Here is a 19,234-nt window from a genome sequence, read left to right as displayed (position 1 = left end):
CAAGATATCTGCTAGCTGATTATCAGTTGTGACATGTAGAACCTTGAGAAAACCACTCTTGATCTGGTCTCTAGTAGTATGACAATCTATTTCAACATGTTTTGTTCTTTCGTGGAAGACGGGGTTGTTGGCAATATGCATAGCTGACTTATTGTCACAAAACAGCTTGACTTGAGTCTGAACCGGTATACGCATAGCTGTTAGTAACTGTTGGACCCAAATGAGTTCATCCGTAGCACGAGCCATTGCACGATACTCTGCTTCAGTACTGCTTTGACTAGCCACTCTCTGTTTCTTGGACTTGCAATGATCAAAGATGTGCCAAGAAAGACGCATATTCCTAAAACAGACCTTCTAGTATCAGTGCAAGTTCCATAATCAGCATCCGCAAAACCATTAAGACAAATATCTGTAGATGCCGAGTAGAACAAGCCTTGGCCAGGATTGCCTTTCAAGTATTTGAGAATGTTGAAAGCAGCCTGCAGATGCATATCAGTAGCACAAGAGAGGAATTGGCTCAAATGATGAACAGCAAACGTGATATCAGGTCTTGTAATTGTCAGGTATAATAACCTTCCAATGATTTCTCGATACTGCTTGGAATCAGTCAATGGATTACCAGTCTCTGAACTAAGATGTACCTTTGGATCCATAGGGACTGATCTTGGCTTACAACCAATTAAGCCTGAATCATTCAACAAATCCAAGCAGTATTTACGTTGTGAAACAGAAATACCTGATGAGTTTCTGGCAATCTCCAAGCCTAAGAAAAATTTAACTGGACCTAAGTCCTTTATCTTGAATTCACTAGCCAGAGTTGCTTTCAGATTGTGGACTGCAACATCATCATCACTCGCAATCATGATGTCATCCACATATACCAATAAGGCAATAAAGGAGTTCTCAGTGAACTTGACAAACAATGTGTTGTCTGAATGAGCTTGTATAAATCTATTCTTGAATAAAACTGCAGAGAAACACCTGTACCACTGTCTTGAAGCTTGTTTCAAACCATAAATTGATTTATGCAGTCTGCAAACAGCATTAGGTGGTAGAGAACCAGTAGCAGGTGTATATCCTTGAGGTAAGCTCATGTAGATTTCCTCATCAAGTTCACTGTGAAGAAAGGCATTTGTAACATCCATTTGAGTAAGGCTCCAGTTTTTCTTTGCTGCAAGACCAAGTATGAGCTTCACAGTAGCTAATTTAGCAACAGGAGAAAAAGTTTCAAAGTAATCAACCCCCTCTTGCTGAGTATAGCCTTTTGCAACTAAACGGGCCTTATATCTTTCAATGTTACCATCGGCATTGTATTTAATAGTGTATACCCACTTACATCCAACAACATTCTTGCCAGGAGGCAAAGAAACAACACTCCATGTCTTGTTCAATTCCATAGCCTCAAGTTCCACATCCATAGCTTTAATCCATTTCTCTGATGCTATGGCTTGTTTAAAAGAAGTAGGTTCTGTTTCTAGAGAATATGAAAGAACAATAGACTGGTATGGATTTTTAAGCTGGGAATAAGAAAGGACAGATGATAAAGGATAAGGAGTAGTGAATATTTTGGTGGAACTGGTAGATGGTGTATAGGAAACTTTAGCTAGGGAACAATGATAGTCAGATAAGTAATTGGGTACCTTAGCATTTCGTTTTGGCCTTTCTCTTGGTAGGGAAACCACAGCAGTCTCTGCAGGTATAGTCTCATTGACAATAGGTAGGACACTAGAGTGACTGTGCCGTGTATGAGATGTATGTGATGAATGAGATGCAGATCCAGGACCACCATATACAGTTTCCAATGTTTCAATTTCAACAGGTATAGGTAAAGGCATAATGACTTTGTTAAAAATATCATCAGGAACAGAATTTTGCTCAGTCTGAAATGGGAAAATGTTTTCATGAAAGATAACATTGCGAGAAACAGTAATCAAGTTTGAATCTAAATGTAAAACTTTATAGCCTTTATATCCTGTTGAGTATCCTAGAAATACACATTTATCAGCACGAGGACTAAACTTGTTTCTGTCTTTTAACAATGTGGAGACATAGCACAGACAGCCAAATGCTTTTAAAGGAGAATAATCTGGTTTCTTTTTAGTTAACAATTCATATGGCGACTTATTCTCTAAAATAACAGAAGGCATGCGATTAACTAGAAAAACTGCAGTGTAAACACATTCAGTCCAATAGACAAGGGGAATATTTGACTGAAATAAAAGGGCTCTTGTAACATTCAGTAAGTGTTGGTGTTTACGTTCTACTACTGAGTTCTGTTGAGGGGTATAAGGACATGAAAACTGATGAATCATGCCATGTTCCTTAACAAGTTCAGTAAATGCAAGCTCAGGAGCATTATCAGTTCTAATTCCTTTAATAACAGCATTATACTGAGTCTTAACAAGAGAAATAAAAGCTGGGAAATGTTTTAAAACTTCACTTTTATTCCTCAACATATAAATCCAAGTTACTCTAGTACAATCATCAACTATTGTTAAGAAGTACTTAAAACCTTCAATAGATTCTGTTGAAAAAGGACCCCATACATCAAGATGAACTAATTCAAAGGGATTCATAGCAAAATGATTATTAGACCCAAAAGATAAACGCTTCTGTTTGGCCAGAGGACAAACAGAGCAATGAGAAAGATTATCCAGAGAACTTTTAGAAATAGGTAGAGTACCAGACAACTGTAGTAACTTGTCAACAGATGGATGTCCTAGGCGTTTGTGCCAAAGATCACCATCAACCTTCAAGGATCCAGAGAATGATGACTGTATGGATTGTATTGAATGATGCGAAGTAGGAATATCTAGTTGTAGAATATAGAGATTATGCATAAGAGTGCCTCTACCAATCGTCAATCCCTGAATAAACTCCTGAATGAAACATGAATCAACATAAAAATGAGCTGAACAGTGATTTGATCTTAGTAAACTACTAACAGATATGAAATTAAACTTGAAAGATGGTACATGTAAAACATCATGCAGAATTAATGATTGTGTAATGGGAACAATGCCAGTGTGTGTGATTGCCACTCTAGTATCATTAGGTAAAGAGACATTTACCCCAGAGACTGAAATAGTTTCACTAAAAAGAGACAAGTCAGAACAAACATGGCTTGTGGCACCACTATCAATTATCCAAGAACCATGGGGAAGATTTGAATATAAAGAAGATAAGCATTGGTGTTGGAAAGTAAGTTTTTGGTTTTCAAATCTAAGAGAAGAAGAAGGAAAAGAAATATCACCAGAAGTGGATTGTGCAGCCATAGCACCATGTTCTGTAACAGTAGAAACTGGTGGATTGATTTGGACATTTGATGAATTTGATAAGGATGATGATTGAGTTAAAGACTGTGGGGAAGGGACTGGAGACTCTGAGACTTGAACATGAGCACTAAGCTGTTGAATCAATGACTGTATCTGATCCGGATTCATCTGATTAACATTCAGATTCATAGAAGTAGAAGCCGGGGATGGTATGTAAGGAAACGGTCCACTCATCACATTAGCAATCGTGTGAGGCCTAGGAGCCTGAAACTGTCCTGCAGGTTGCTGAACAGGAGAACTCATCTACTGAGTAGGTGAATTTTGTTGTGAAAATGGCCTCTGTGATTGATAATAACCAGGTGTGCTCTTGTATCCAGGGATATAACCAGGAGGATAGCCATATTTCTTGAAACATTTCTGAATTACATGTCCTGATTGACCACAGTATGTGCAAACTGGCCGTGGTGCTCGAGGACGATAGCCATTCTGGATAGCAAAAGCAAAGTCAGTAGTATCCTGACCATTATAGAAAGAAGTATCTCCAGTTGATGATGCTGGAGTAGGACCTGAATTGAGAAACACTGCGCTCTCATTCTTAGCAACTGGCTTTATATTTTTCTGTCTTTCATCCTGTGTAACCAAGTTAAATACATCTTCAATTGTTGGTATTGGCTTGAGCATTAGAATATGCCTGCGAGTAGCCTCAAAACTTTCATTCAATCCCATTAAAAACTTGGTAACACGACTCCTCTGCTGCAGTTTTTCCCATAACATTGCAGCATTACACTCACACTTCCCACAAGTACAAACTGGTAACTCCACATAGTTTCTATACTCTTCCCATAGTGTTACTAACTCTGTATAGTATGAACTCACATCTAGGGAACCTTGTTGAATTGTACTGAGTCTCTGTTCAATTTCATACACTCTAGGAGCATCATCTTGCTTGAATCTAGAGATTAAATTTTTCCAAATTCCTTCAGCAGTGGTTATAAACAAGAGACTCTGTCCAATCTTCTTAGAAACAAAATTCATAAGCCATGTAGCTACCATGTCATTACACCTAGACCATGAGCCAAAATCTCTATGTTCCGGAGAAGGTTTAGTAATCGTACCATCGATAAATCCAAGTTTGTTACGCACGTTAAGTGCCATTCTAACAGATCGTCGCCATGAATGAAAATCGGCGCCTGTTTCAAGACGATCGGAAACAAGAGCAAGTCCGGCGTGATCGGAATTATGCAAATAGTAAGGATTATTGTATTGATCAAGATTCAGAGATTGATTTGATGTTGTCATTATCAGTCGCAAGAAGAAACAATGAAATCAATGAAGAATAGAGAATCGCAGATGTGCGATGATGAAGAAACAAGAAAAGATGATAATCGCAGATGTGCGATGATGATGAATAAAGAAAACGAAGAAGATAACAATCGCAGATGATACGAGATGATGAATTTTAATCAATCGGGAGCTAAAATGGAGCTCAAGATCGACGAAGATGATGATGAATTTGAAGATTAGCGACAAATCAGAGGAAGATCTGACGCCATTGAAGTGAAATCGAAGGAAAGGAAGCGGAAGAAGATGAAGTTTTAGTGAGAGAAATTTTCATTGCTCTGATACCATAACAACTTTATGAGAGAGAATCAATTTTGTATTTAGGAATTCTCATCAACCTATAAATGTGATTGTTACAAATATATATATAGTTAGCATCAAGCTAAAGGAGACTTAAGCTAACTAAAATACAAGATTAAATATCCCAATAGTTAATACAAAGTTTATCGGAGGTTTGAATAGTAAGAGTACTGCAGACAGTGCCATCCGTCGTGGTTCGTGTATTGTGGAAAGAGCTTGTCCATCGGATGTCGTATATGCAAATTAAAACTGTCCATTGTGGATCTGACTGTTGCAGAGAGAACTTCATCGTGGAATCATTGTTCGTGGAAGCATTTCATCGTAAACACATATGTTGTACCAGTCTATCATCATGATTAGATAAAATATTACATGATAATGTAATAGGTGACAAAAGAAACAAAAGCAACAAGATATGTGAAGGATATAACAGATCCAACATTTAAAATGGATTTTGGATATTTGTCTAGACAATAAAATATTATGTCAGAACCCGTGCTATGCACGAGTAAATTTTATGGCTCTTAATCTTAATTATTTTGTATATATTAGAATATTTACATTTGATTAATTTATTAGGAATTTTTCATGATTTCAAAAATCACAACGTTGTTGTGTTAGGTTTTATCATATTAATTTATAGTTTTATAAATATAGATTGTTGGAAAATTAACAACATTTTTTTGTTTATGTTTAATTAATAAAAAATTATTAAAAATTATTATTGTATTGATTTTATATGTTTTATAGGAAAATTTAGTTATGGTCGAGTATCCAACGATTTCAATTTTTGCATTTGTATTTAAATACATTACTTATGTTAATTTACGAAGGCAAAAATAATATAGGATCAGTGAGATTTTTTTTTTTTTTTGTCGGCCAAACGGTTCCATTAAAGGCTCAAAGAGCAAATACAGAAGACCCACTAGAGGGATACAAGCGAAATATAACGGCCCACTCTAAATCATAATTAACATATAAACATAATTTAGAGAGTGACACGTGTAGAAGACGCGTTTTTCTCAACCCACACGCGTCAAGATATCAAGCGCCACCGTCAATCGTTCACCAGAAATAGCCTAATTCCGATTAACCACCCCCAATCAGCCATAGAGCGATTGGTATCCTCCTCCTTTTTGCCGATATCCAATCCAATCGAAAGTAGCATCGAAATCTGTCGGATTTATGAAAATTGCTTCACAATTTCTCCGAAAAGCACCAACGTCGGGGAAGCTCTACCACCAGCTACACCCAATTTGATGTAGACTTGAATCCATCTTTGCTCATGCGTGAGTCTTGAGCAAAAGGAGAGTGACGAAGATAATATTTCTCGAATAATTGGAGAAACGGAGAGAATTTGGAAGAAAACGGAAACATCGATGGTCAAAGGTAAAGATGGAAAGAGATCGAAGATTGCTATAAACGAGACAGAACTGGACTTAGCCGGTAACAAAAATCCGACACAAAGTCACAATTTATTGAAATTGTATAAAGACGATAATATACACGGATCTGGTCAAAACCGGAAATAAACTGATACTAAACTCTCTGATTGTCCCTAAAACATATGAGATCTTTAAGAGAGAGAGATCCAAAAATCCTTCTGATCAGTGAGACTTACAAAGCCATTGAATATCTTTACCCAATGAATATATTTATAAACATAAAACTCAATTCCTCTACTTTTACATCTTAAAAAAAAAACAGAAAAAACAATAACAAAAGAGTATCAGTGAGACTGAGAAAGTCATTGTCGCATGTACTTATCCTCCTCTCTTAAGGCTTCGTTTCGAATTCTTCAATCAATCCTTTGTAAATCCTCAAATTCTCCGCAAAGTTCTTCTCTTTACTCATAAGAGTTCATCAGAACCTCGTCGTCATTAATGGGTTAGTGTTACTTTTCCTTTAGAATTTAGGGTTTAGGGTTTTTCATTCCAGAACCAATTCTTGACGAAGCAATTTCAAATCTTGTTTATTTCAGTTACAGCGATGTTTTGTTCATCATCTCCTCCAATTACATCTCTTCTCTACCCAAAAGCTCAAAAAAAACCGAATTCAAAGAGATTTTCCTCTCTGCGTGCTTCATTACCTGTTTCTGATAACAAGCTTAAAGTTGAATACACACCATGGCTTATCGTTGGACTTGGTAACCCTGGATTCAAGTATTACGGAACAAGGCATAATGTAAAAATTTCACTCTTTTACATTCAATTTTGATGTTTATGAATCAAAGTTATCTTCTTTTTCTGATTCTGGATTTGTTTTTGGTTTGTGTAGATTGGTTTTGAGATGATTGATCATATAGCTCGAGCAACGGAGATTTCTATGAACACTATACAGTCCAAGGCTTTAGTTGGGATAGGTTCTCTTCTCACCAGTTTCCTGTTTTTGATGCATTTGTTTCACTTGTTTGTTAGTTTATTTGGGTGGATTCACTATGTGACCAGAACAGGCTCTGTTGGAGAAGTGCCGATTTTGTTGGTTAAACCTCAAGCTTACATGAATTTCAGCGGTGAATCGGTTAGTCTTTCTTACATTGTTATCTCTTGAGTGAAAGAATATAACTGATAATATCTTGTTTATGTTAGATTTGATAATACAAAGGCTTTGGATCTATATTTTAACTTGAAAATGGCGGTATACTTATCTTTGTTTCTTCGTCTTTTAATGTCTTTTGAAGGTTGGGCCGTTAGCAGCTTACTATCAAATACCATTACGCCACATTCTGATGGTAAGTATTGTGTCTTATTGTTTGCTGTGTGATGATGGTGAAATGGAATTGATCAAAAGATTGTGTTTGCTTCTATGATGTAGATATATGATGACATGGGTTTGCCTAATGGTGTCTTGAGGCTTCAACCAAAAGGAGGTCATAGCCAACATAATGGGTAAGTAATGTTTCTGAATAAGGAAGTGATCAATGTGGGTTCTTTTGGTTTTGGAGAAGTTTAGGCAAGGAACCATATATGAAGTCTAAAAGCAAGTACGGGTAATGTCTCTGAATAGTGAAGTGATCAATATAGGTTCTTTTGGTTTAGGGAATGAATCAATGAACAAGAATTGTTCTTTGCTTATAAAGTTACTATAAGGCAAGGAAACATATATGAAATCAAAATTTTCAAATCTCCAGCAATCTTTTCTTCCGAGTGATTGGAATTAGAAATGTTGAATTTTTTTTTTAATTTCTAAACTTAATCCTCACACTCTTGAGGAAGGGAGATGTTATCTTGAAGGACACAAAAGTTCAAGATCCAAGGTTTTTCGATAATGAAGAATAGAAACGAATTCAAATAGTATAAAGCATTTTTATTTATAGGAAGCACATCACACTGTGAAGAAAGTAATGCATCTTCATCATTTATGATTTCTAATCAGAATTAGAATAATATAACAATTTCTTGTGCTTTTCTGAAAAGGCCTATAACTTCTTTTGTTATGTGCCAGATTGAAGAATGTGACAGAACATTTAAATGGTTGTCGCGGCTATCCCCGCTTATCAATCGGTTTGTGTCCTGTTTCACCTTGAAGTCCTGTCGCCAAATACCCTTTTGCAATCATAATAAAATTGTCTGTTGAATTGCAGGAATTGGAAATCCACCAGGTAACATGGACATGAAGGCGTTTCTTCTCCAGAAATTCAGCCCCTTGGAGCGCAAACAGGTAATAAATAAAAACACTTGTATTAACCTAAGTTCACCAATATGCAGTCAAGTGATCTCTGCAAGTCTGAATCTTTTTTGATTAAAGATATTGTATGACTATTTGTTCATTGAATTTACGTTGGATTTTTAATGTATGTGTTGTACTGAATCGTGTTTAGATCGATGCGGGACTGGAACAAGGTGTTGAAGGTGTGAAGACACTCGTTGAAGAGGGATTTAGTGACTCAATATCTCGATTCAATTTGGGGCAGAAATACAAGTTTCACACAGTTTGAGTCCTTCACATTTGCCTCATCGTGATACCTGTCACAGTAACAGTAGTCACACCCATAGTCCAACATTGTTCTTATGCTTTAGTCTTTGTCTAGCTGATAGGTAATATTGTAACTTTTAGATTCTCTAAGATCAATTTTATTGATTTATATTTTGTTATGTGAGTTTATTGATGACAATTCCAATTCAATCAACAATGAATTAGTGATAAAAAAAAGTATTAAATAAAATAAAATTAGCCGAATATATCCATGTTGAAATGATGGATGGTTAAATATTAAAATAAAATTAGATATTATGGTTATCAAAACAAAACAAACGATCAGATATCATCATTACCAAACGAAACTACAAATGATAGATAATTAGGCATGACCAAAAGCTAACCGTAACCATATTTGGGACCATAACCGGACTGTTTTTCAACTGTAACCGAACCGTAACTGTATAAAACGGTTAATAACCGTAACCGTTAACCGTAAAAATAGATTAGTTACGGTTAAAAAACATACTAACCGTAACCATTAATTAACCGTAAACGTATCAAAACCGTTAGTTAACCGTGCGGTTAACCGCATAGTTAACCGTGCAGTTAAAATCTAAAATACATAATTATTTTACTAAAACAGTGCCTTAAATGGTTCAATATGCCTACTACTAAATTTAAACCACTACACTCGTCCACTACTCATTTTCCACAAATCAAATCATAAATAATTTATAAGTTATTATTTCTACTACTGTAATCGTTTCTTAATTCTCATAACATCTTTTCTATAATATTGTTTGGAATACGTATTGTCAATAAAACAATAACTCAATCATTATAATTATTACCATTAATTTAGTTATTTGTTGGTTTACTTAACAAAACAAAATAGCTAATTAACTATAAATATTAAAGTACATAATCACATATATTATATATTGAAAAATAAATATTATTTGATATATCATCATTAAAATTTTTATTTTAAAGGTTAAAAATACCTAAGTTTTAAATAACCGTAACCGTATTTAACCGTATCGTAATAATTAAATAACCGTAACCGTATTTAACCGTAACCGTTGTAACCGTAATCGTATTTAACCGTAACCGTATATATAACGGTTAAAGTTACGGTTTGAAAATTTTATAACTGTAACCGGAGGTTAATAAACTGTAACCGCAATAACTGTAACCGTGGTGATGCCTATAGATAATTGAGGATTAAGGAAATTAATGACCGTTGATCAAAAGATTTACTGGGTCCCACACTTCCAAAATAAGACCGTTAGACGTAAGCAAAAAAAAAAAAGAAGGTAAAATCGTCAACACAACAAAATCTCTGAAGAGTCTCCACTCTAATTTTTCTATCAGACCGTTACGAAAACCATAAAAGAGAAACCTTTTAATTACCATTAAATAAAGTCTTTTTGCAAACAACACAATCTAGTTCACAAAAAAAAAAAAAAGTTCTCTCTTTTACTGAAGAAGTGATCGAGAGATTTTATCCAACAATGGCGGATATAATCTCAAATCCGGCCATGGAACAACTGTTCTTCTCTGTTGATCCAATGTCTCTTATACTCTCTCAAAACTCAGACACACATCAGCTTAAACTCTTGTTAGATGGTTTCTCCGGATTCGAAAGAGGTCCAAGATACGATGAATACTCGAGATTACGTGAATCAAAGCTTCGTATGAAACGTGATTTTCAGAAATTCCTCGAGGAAGAAGACGAAGAAGAAGAGCCAAGGATCAAAAAACAAGTGAGGTTCGAGGGTAATTCTGTAATTTCACAAGAAGATAAGTTCTCGCCGGAGAAGAAGAAACAGAGTCGATTTGAGGGTAATTCAGTAATTTCACCAGAAGAAGATAAGTTTACGCCGGAGAAGAAGAAACAGAGTCGATTTGGGTTTTCGCCGATGAGAAAAGCTGTTCCGTCTTCGTTGGCTCAATCTGTTCCTGATTTCTCCGCTGTGATACGTAAAGAGAATCGTCGTCCGGTTAACTTCAACACTACTACTCCGCCTCCGCCGACTTCGAAGAGTAAAAACGGCGGCGTTTTGTCGGGATCGGCTTCGAGAGGGAGCAAGTCGGCGAGTGCAGGGGAGAAGAAGAGTAAAGGGATGATGATGGGAATAGGAATGGCGCGTAAGAGTTACGCTAATGTTGAGGATCTTAAGAAGATTTCAATGGCGGCTGCTTCTGCTATTAATGGTGGTGGCGGCGGAGGAGGAGGGAGAAAAGTTGGGGAAGGTGGTGGTGGTCGTCGGACTATTCTTGGTTACAGACAAATTTACTGATTTCGTTCCAAAAGCTTTGATTTTTACACGATTTTATTAGTTTTTTTTGTGGGTTTTTGATTGATGAGAAGCAATTACTTTGGATTTGATTGATGATTTTGGGTTTTTGTGGCTTTTTTTTTTTTGGTGTGTTGGTGATTTGATTTGTTTGTAAAAAAATAAAGCATAAATTCTTGATATTGAAACTCGTGTGATTTTTTCATATAATTTTGTCACATTCATAACTTGATTTGGTTCAAAACGATTATGGACCAAATATATATATATATAACTTGACAAAACGACTTGTTTTTGTCACATTCACCTAAACAAAACTATTATATTTAGTTAAAATATATGTAAAATATCTATTTAGTGCATACTTTTGTTACTTAGTTATAATTAACAAAAAAACTAATCAAATAAAATAAATGAAATTTTAAAATAGTAAAAACAATACTATGAAAATCTATATAATAATAACAATCTGAAACTATTATATTTAGTTAAAATATATGTAAAATATCTATTTAGTGCATACTTTTGTTACTTAGTTATAATTAACAAAAAAACTAATCAAATAATATAAATGAAATTTTACTATGATATGGAGACTCTCAAATGTACCACTACACACGCTACAATCGCCTTCTACAGACTGTGAAAGCAACATTTCAACCATTCTGGATTTACAAAAACTCCATGGTTTGCCTTTGGAACAGAAGCTGAAACCACTTTGGTTACTTTGGCATATATGGAAGTTCAGAAACAATTATATTTTCTGACATGAAAGGGATAGCCCAACGACGGTAGTTTTAAAGGCACAAGCGGATGTTAGCGAATGGATTACCAATACTCAACCAGAACCTCATTCACGGACAGGGAATTCATGCATAATGGATCAGTCTTGGAAACGTCCTCCACCGGGTTTTATCAAGTGTAATTTTGATGCAGGTTTCGATCCGATAACAAACAAAGTTACCGGGGGTTGGGGTTTCCGTGACACCAGGGGCAGAGCAACAAGCTGGGGAGCATCGCGGCTATCTACAGCCAACTCACCTTTGGAAGCAGAAGTTAAGGCTTTACTAGCGGCAATGCAACAGGCGTGGATTCGAGGATTGCAAGTGATTTTATTTGAAGGAGATTGTGAGGAACTCAAAGATATGCAATGGACAAGCATTTGACGTCTCCATATATGGCCTCTACCATGATATTACCTTCTGGGCTAGGAAATTTAGTTCAATTTGTTTTCAGTTTACTAAACGATCCTGTAATGAGTCAGCCCATTTATTGGCTAAACGGGGATGTTTAAACACTCTGTTTTTCTCTGCTTGTTTGTACCCGCCTTCGTGGCTCAATGAACAATTGTATCTTGATTATTTTAATTCATCAATATAATTATCCTTTCGACGAAAAATTAAAAAATAATTAACAAAAAACTAATCAAGTAAAATAAATAAAATAGTAAAAACAATACTATGAAAATCTATATAATAATAACAATCTGAATAAATGTTTTTTTTGTAGTTATTAATAATTGTGTATTTTTATCGTAACTTTTCGTTAACTTTTTTAAACTAAATAATATATTTTACGGTTGTGTTTTTTGTAGAAAGTTGCAATCTTAATAAATGTCTTCTACGGTTGCGTCTTTTTATCGTAACTCATCGTAAACGGTTTTGTTTAGTTGAACCATTGTAACATTTAGTTTATTTCATGAACAATTGTAACTTTTTGTTTATTTTATAAATAGTATAACATTTAATTATCTACAATCGCATCTCTCGGTGTAACTTTTTATAAATTATTATTTTTAGTTTTTAACTACTAAAATGTATTAAAATAAAATTCTAACCGTTTAATTGAATTGTTACAGTATTTGATTTATTTGACGAATAATTAGAACTTCTGGTTTTGTTTTATAAATTATTGTAATCTTTACGAACCGTTACAACATTTGGTATATTTGACGAACCGTTGCAATTTTGGTATATTTGATATTTACGGTCACGTCTCTAGTTTACATTTCTTCATATTTAAAAAAAAAATTAATTGCTAAACTATATTTAAATGAATTGTTGCTACCGATTAATACAACATAGTAATATTTGGTTTATTTGACAAACCAATTAGCATTTTGGTCTATTTGACAAACCAATTAACATTTTGGTTTATTTGACGAACGATTGCAACATTTGGTTTATTTGATGAACAGTTGCAACATTTGGTATATTTGATGAACCGTTGCATCCTTTAGTTTAATTATTTGATGTACTATTATAATTTTTGGTATATTTGATGAACTGTTGCAACATTTTTCCTTTATGAAAGATTTTTGTGATCATAAGTTAAAGTTATAATTGTTGATTTGGAGTTGTATCTTTTTACCATGTTTTCATCACAAACTCTTCGTTCCAATAATTGTGTCTTTTACTAACAGTTTCGTTTTGTCTATTTAAAGTTTTTTACATTATATATATATTTTACACCATAACAAAATTATTACTTTTTATTTGATAATTTTCATATAAAAGTGCATTATTTGGCTATCTTATCTAGCATTCGTGTATATTTTGTTATCTATATCATTATCTTTTTTTTTCTAAATAACTATCAATTTTGGTTATTTGTTAAAAAAAATTTCAAGGATTATCTCTTGAACATAACACAATTTAAAATGTGTTATCATTTTATCATTGTTGAATATATTTATATAATTATATTTGTAATTGTTTAAGAAATTAAAAAATTACATCTACTCATTATAACTCTTCGTTTAATATTTTTTTTTAATTATGATCACATCTTTTCACCATAACGTTTTTATAATAATAATATAAATCTTAGTAAATGCTTATGAGGTTATATCTGTTTATCATAAGTTTTTGTAAAATATATTTTGATTTTTTGTAAGAAAAACTTTCTCAAAGTTTTTTCAATTCATTAACTTTTCGTATAAAATTTTTCTCTTTAAAGATTTTTAAAAACTTTTCCCCCGCGATGTTTGTATTAGTAATTCAAACTTCAACTCCAAAAATTTACACTATTTATGGAGATTTTGATTTTTTTTTGGTTTGAGTTTTTTTTTTCAATATTAATTTGATTGAAATAAAATCACTAATTTATGTATACCTATTAAAATTATAAATTTATAGAATTTGTATAGATCTAACTATATATATGTCTAACAAGCCATCTTATTAGAACATTCAAGAAATCGGTTTCAAATAGGGTGGTTTCTCTTTGATATCAAGATTCTTCTAGATTCCAAACACTCTTACATCGATGGTCCGAATTAGAGATTTCCAATAAATTTATCTTTGGCTATATTTTTTTCATTTTCCACTTGTTTGTGCATAACTTTCGTTTTGGTGATTAATTAATTTTGCAGTTCGTAGAAAGAACTACATGTTTTTGATTTGTTTCGTTCTTAATGGATATTTTTGTTTTTTTGCTCTATAAAATAATGGATATCCAAATATTTTGGATATTTTGTCCAGCTATGTGTAAATCAATCAAGCCTAAAAAAAACAAAATGCTGCTCAAAACATTCTACTAAATTTGTTCCCTTTTTAGGGTTTGATTGGTTCTCCCGCTAGCACCCGCCTAGCGGTTGTTAGCGGTCGGTTGCGGTTGCTAGCGGTTGGTACCAATCATAGAAACCGCTCCACACCGCTTCGAACCGCTCGAAATCGCTGGATTTCAAAAGCTCCTTCCCGCAAGCGTTTGCGGTTGCGGGCGGTTGCGGTTGGTGTAAAAAAGGAAATAAACTAAAAAAGGAAAATAAATAATTAAAATATATATCATCATGTCTGATTTATATTCACGTTAATTCTAAAAAAATAATTATTATTTAACTTTAATTTTCTAATATAAATAATTATTTTTGTTTTCAATATAAAAATTTATATGAATAATTATTTATAGTTTTTAATCATTAATCATTTTTAAAAAATTTATACTTTTCATAACTATAGTTTCTGGTGTTTTATAATTTTTTATAATCATATATTAAATTTATTTTGGTAAATTTTGGTTTAACCGCTATCGTACCCGCTGATCAACCAGTCGTAAATCTCCCGCAAACGCACCCGTTTTCAACCGCTAAACCAGTCGGTCAAAACGCTAAAAAACGCTTGAAACCGCAACCGCCCGCTTCCGCAAACTCCCACAACCGCAACCGCAACCGCTGCGTTTAAACCAGTCAAGCCCTTAGTTTCCCAACTGGAATTTGGTTATTGATTTCTTTAGAAAAAGTTCCATACTTATTTTTTCTGGCATAATAATTACGTTGGACTAAAAAAACTCAAATGGAATTCAATGTTCTTTTCAATTATTTGGACGCTGGTTTTTGGCCTTCAAAACTTGGACTAGTCCGACTCTTTTGACCATGAATTAGTATTCATATTTCCTGCCAAATAAATCAAATGAAAAATCCAAATATCTAGCTATCTTTATACATTAACACAATATATGTGACAAATAAAAATCCACATCTCTTTAGCTGCTTATTTATTCGTTACAAGCCAGACTACTCACTTGATAGAGCCTACTCACTTGACAGAACCTGTTCCTAGCCACCACAAGGTCACTCACATCAAGAAAGAGATCTTTAAGCCTAACTTCTTTGTCTTCACATTGTTTTTTTTTTTTTTTACCCTTTTCCATATTTTACATGCATATATACCACAAATGATTCTAGTTGAAAAAGTGCTAATAAAATGAAATGTCGACGGTAGTCTCTCATGATCTATTGCTATTAAAGTGGTTCGTTAATCTTGATTTTCCATAGTACAATGCATATATCAAAATGGTTCGCTAATATACAACACTAAATAGTTGCTAATGGGAAGTAGAAACAATTAATTAGGTGTAAACTTTGAGATGTTTAGCCTAGTAGTCAAATTAACAACCATCTATTTCGTTCAGTGTGTAATGTTGTCGCTAAATTAGTTATTTCCTCAGCTGGACGTCAATAACACATTCTTACGCAATGACCTTTAACACGTTGTGTACATGCATTAGCCTATATGCATATGATTCACTCACAAGACCAAACTAAATAATATATCTTTAATGTCGAGACCAAACAAGCATCTCGAACATAGTACATAAGGTCTACAGTTCACGCAAAACACTTTGGTTTCGTTCAAAGTAGATGTGATCCCTCTCATTCCTTATAAGTTTCAGGGAAAATTTATTGTCTATCTTCTACTTCTCATAGATGACATTACTCTCAAAACCTCGACTCAAATATTACTTGAAGACGATCATCTCTAGCATTAATTATTGTACTTCTTTCCAGCAATGCAACTATGTTGTAAACGTTTGCATCACGCATAAATGGCCGACTCTAACCCTTGTCTCATGCTAGTTGACTCAAAGAAAAGTTTGGACGACAATTCCTGTCTCTAACCCATTTTACATGTCTTCCATAGATAAAGTGGTCTTTCTTCGACCACCGAATTTGTGGTACTTGGATGCATATTTGATAAGATGCATCGAAATGGCGTTCAAATTTAAATTTTGTGTGTCAACTACCGACAAAGTGCATCCACAATCTTGGACTTCAAAGCAACAAATTTAAATTAATACACATGTGGATGGAATTTTTTTTTTTAACTGTACTGGATTGCATTCATTTTAGTATATGTTCGATCCACCGTACGTAGTAAGTTTTGAAATATTAGGTCCTCACATATTTTTATAGAAGATAGATAATAGTGCAACTGAATAATATAATTATAGAGAAAAACTATATTTTCATTAATAATTAAACCTTAATCGTTCTTAAACCTTCTAAAATTTACGCATCAAAAAGAAATAAAAAATTTACGCGTTATTTTTTTTTTTATATAACTTTCTCTTTGCCTGCTCATATTACATAGAAGATGCTTTAATTTTCTTAACACAAATTACGTCGTTTTATATTACATCGAACAATATTAACATGTAGCAAAAATTCACGAATAAAGTTTTTGGAACACCAATACGACAACAATACAAGTAAACCAGTCAACTTTATTCATTAATCATCTATCCGTCAACTTTGGTCAAACTTATTAGTCAAAGGTTTTAAAATTCACACATTTAATCAATCGATCTGTACAGTTTGATTAGTATTTCTACTATTTGATCATTTGTCGGTTTAATGGTTTTTTTGCCATTATAATTTAACCATTTCGCAAAATAGTACAGTATATTTCTTCCTATGAGATGTGAAAATTACATTTCTATATTACAACCAACGTATATGTTACATCAATGTACAAACAAATCAATAACATGAAAAACAAAAAAACTCGAATTAGATTCTTAGTAGTATAATGTATGAGTATGCCAATCATACACCTAACTCTTCACATGTTCCAGAAATTAGGTCAGGACCATGGTTATAAGATAAGAGCACACTTTCATTTTCTTCGATCACGGCTACCGGAAAAAACAGGGCCTAGGCAAAATATATCAGCCAATGGGACATTCAACGCCGGACTATTCATTGATCTTGGAGCTCTAATCTCTGTAGAATTCATCTTCTGCAAACTCTTGTTCTTCTTCTTTTTATGTGGATCACTATTGCTCCGTTGATATTCCGTAGAAGAATTTGTTTTCTTGTTTCTCATTGAGTACCCAACAGATTTGCTTCTAACAAGCCAAAAACCACAACCAAAACTTGGATCATCTGAGTCAGAATCTCTTGTGTCGGATTTCGCAGCTAGGGTTTGAAGATTGCTTCTCGGAGAAGTCATCTCGGTCTTCTTCGAAATTGTGTCGGTGGCCGTGTGAGAGAGGTTTCTCCAGTCCGAGAAGAGCTCGTCGGCGTGAGAAAACCGTTGTTTTGAGTTTTGACGGAGACAAAAGTCGAACTCTGGACTTGAATTCAGACATGACTGGTCTGAATCTGATCGGAGAGGGACTCTTTCTTCCGAATGATGAAGATTGTGAGAAGATGTTGAGGTTACTCTGCTTTTAAGACTCATCGTGAAGATTATTAAATAAAAGCTACAAAATAGTATTTTTTTCACGAATGTCTTAATAAACAAATTGTGAGGTGTATAAATAAGAGCAACAAGGTAGATAGATATATATACGACTATACGAAGAATGTCTAGACAACAATTCACCTACCATTATTGACTATATGCAAAAAGTTATTTTTTGTTTTTCTTACTTTTTTACATTCTTTTAGAATTTTTTTTCTTAATTTATTACTCTCTCTATTTTACAAAAAGTGTCATTCTAAATTTTTTTTTTTTTGTTTCACAAAGAATATCATTCTATATTTTCAATGTTTTACACAAAATTTCCTGATTTACCCTTAACTTAAAACTATTTCTTATTGAATTTAAATCACTAATCACTTATTAAATAGTGGCATACGTGTATAATTCAATGTTTTTTTAATTTGTATAAAATATGTTAAAATGACACTCTTTGTGAAACATAAAGAGTATTAAAAAATATCGGCTACATGAATTTTTTTTTTTCTCATAGATGAATTTTCTGCTATTGGATCAAACGTTATAATATATCCTGGTTTACAAGTTTATGTTTTTTGGCTTTCTTCAAACACAATTTTATGTTTTTACATGAGATTTACATATGCAAAACCGAAAAAAAGTAGAAAAGTAAAATCTAACTTGGAATTTAAGTTATTTTTGCTTTATTGGGTGTAGGAAAGACTTTGACTTCAGCACTGATATTTGGTAGACTTTGAAGCATTGATTTTTTGGTCGACTTTGAAAAAAGTTGTAGGGAAGGGAGAAGACTCCACATCTCAGTTTGTTGAACAGAGAATTATTCATCTAATTTAATTTACAAATTATGAACATGTCACTAGTATTTATAATAATCATTCTTTCTCAGTACTAATAATTGTATTAATAACTGAGAATAATTCTGCACTACTTTGTTTTGCTTTTTTTGTCAACTATCAGCCTTGGAGGAGCAATGAAGCATCCTATGACTTCTTCGCCAAATTAGATCCAATCTGTTGCAAATGCCATTGTTGTCTTCAGTTAGTTGATCATACAATGCATGGCCTAGATGAGTGATTATAATTTAATGTGTAGTGAACAGATATTCTTTTTAAATTAAGTTTGAACTCCTATATAC

The 19,234-nt window shown here is 33.5% G+C and overlaps 3 protein-coding genes across 3 annotated transcripts; 2 read left to right on the top strand and 1 right to left on the bottom strand.

Moving 5' to 3' along the window:
• The first annotated feature begins 6,004 nt into the window (after positions 1–6,004).
• On the top strand, positions 6,005–9,015 carry LOC9306923 (chloroplastic group IIB intron splicing facilitator CRS2-A, chloroplastic). Its single transcript, XM_002870807.2, has 9 exons — positions 6,005–6,803; positions 6,898–7,100; positions 7,194–7,278; positions 7,369–7,436; positions 7,597–7,647; positions 7,731–7,804; positions 8,361–8,419; positions 8,500–8,576; positions 8,737–9,015. The coding sequence occupies exons 1-9, from the start codon at positions 6,800–6,802 to the stop codon at positions 8,851–8,853; spliced, it is 738 nt and encodes a 245-aa protein (XP_002870853.2). The 5' UTR covers positions 6,005–6,799; the 3' UTR covers positions 8,854–9,015.
• A 1,138-nt stretch (positions 9,016–10,153) lies between these two features.
• LOC9304863 lies at positions 10,154–11,342 on the top strand. The gene has a single exon (XM_002870806.2). The coding sequence runs from the start codon at positions 10,352–10,354 to the stop codon at positions 11,138–11,140; it is 789 nt and encodes a 262-aa protein (XP_002870852.1). The 5' UTR covers positions 10,154–10,351; the 3' UTR covers positions 11,141–11,342.
• A 5,962-nt stretch (positions 11,343–17,304) lies between these two features.
• Positions 17,305–18,244, bottom strand: LOC9304862. The gene has a single exon (XM_021018948.1). The coding sequence runs from the start codon at positions 18,097–18,099 to the stop codon at positions 17,533–17,535; it is 567 nt and encodes a 188-aa protein (XP_020874607.1). The 5' UTR covers positions 18,100–18,244; the 3' UTR covers positions 17,305–17,532.
• Between the last annotated feature and the right edge of the window lie 990 nt (positions 18,245–19,234).

Source organism: Arabidopsis lyrata (assembly GCF_000004255.2).
Source record: "Arabidopsis lyrata subsp. lyrata unplaced genomic scaffold ARALYscaffold_7, whole genome shotgun sequence".
Lineage (NCBI taxonomy): Eukaryota > Viridiplantae > Streptophyta > Magnoliopsida > Brassicales > Brassicaceae > Arabidopsis > Arabidopsis lyrata.
Note: the sequence above shows the minus strand (reverse complement) of the source record. Positions and strands in the feature narration are given on the sequence as shown.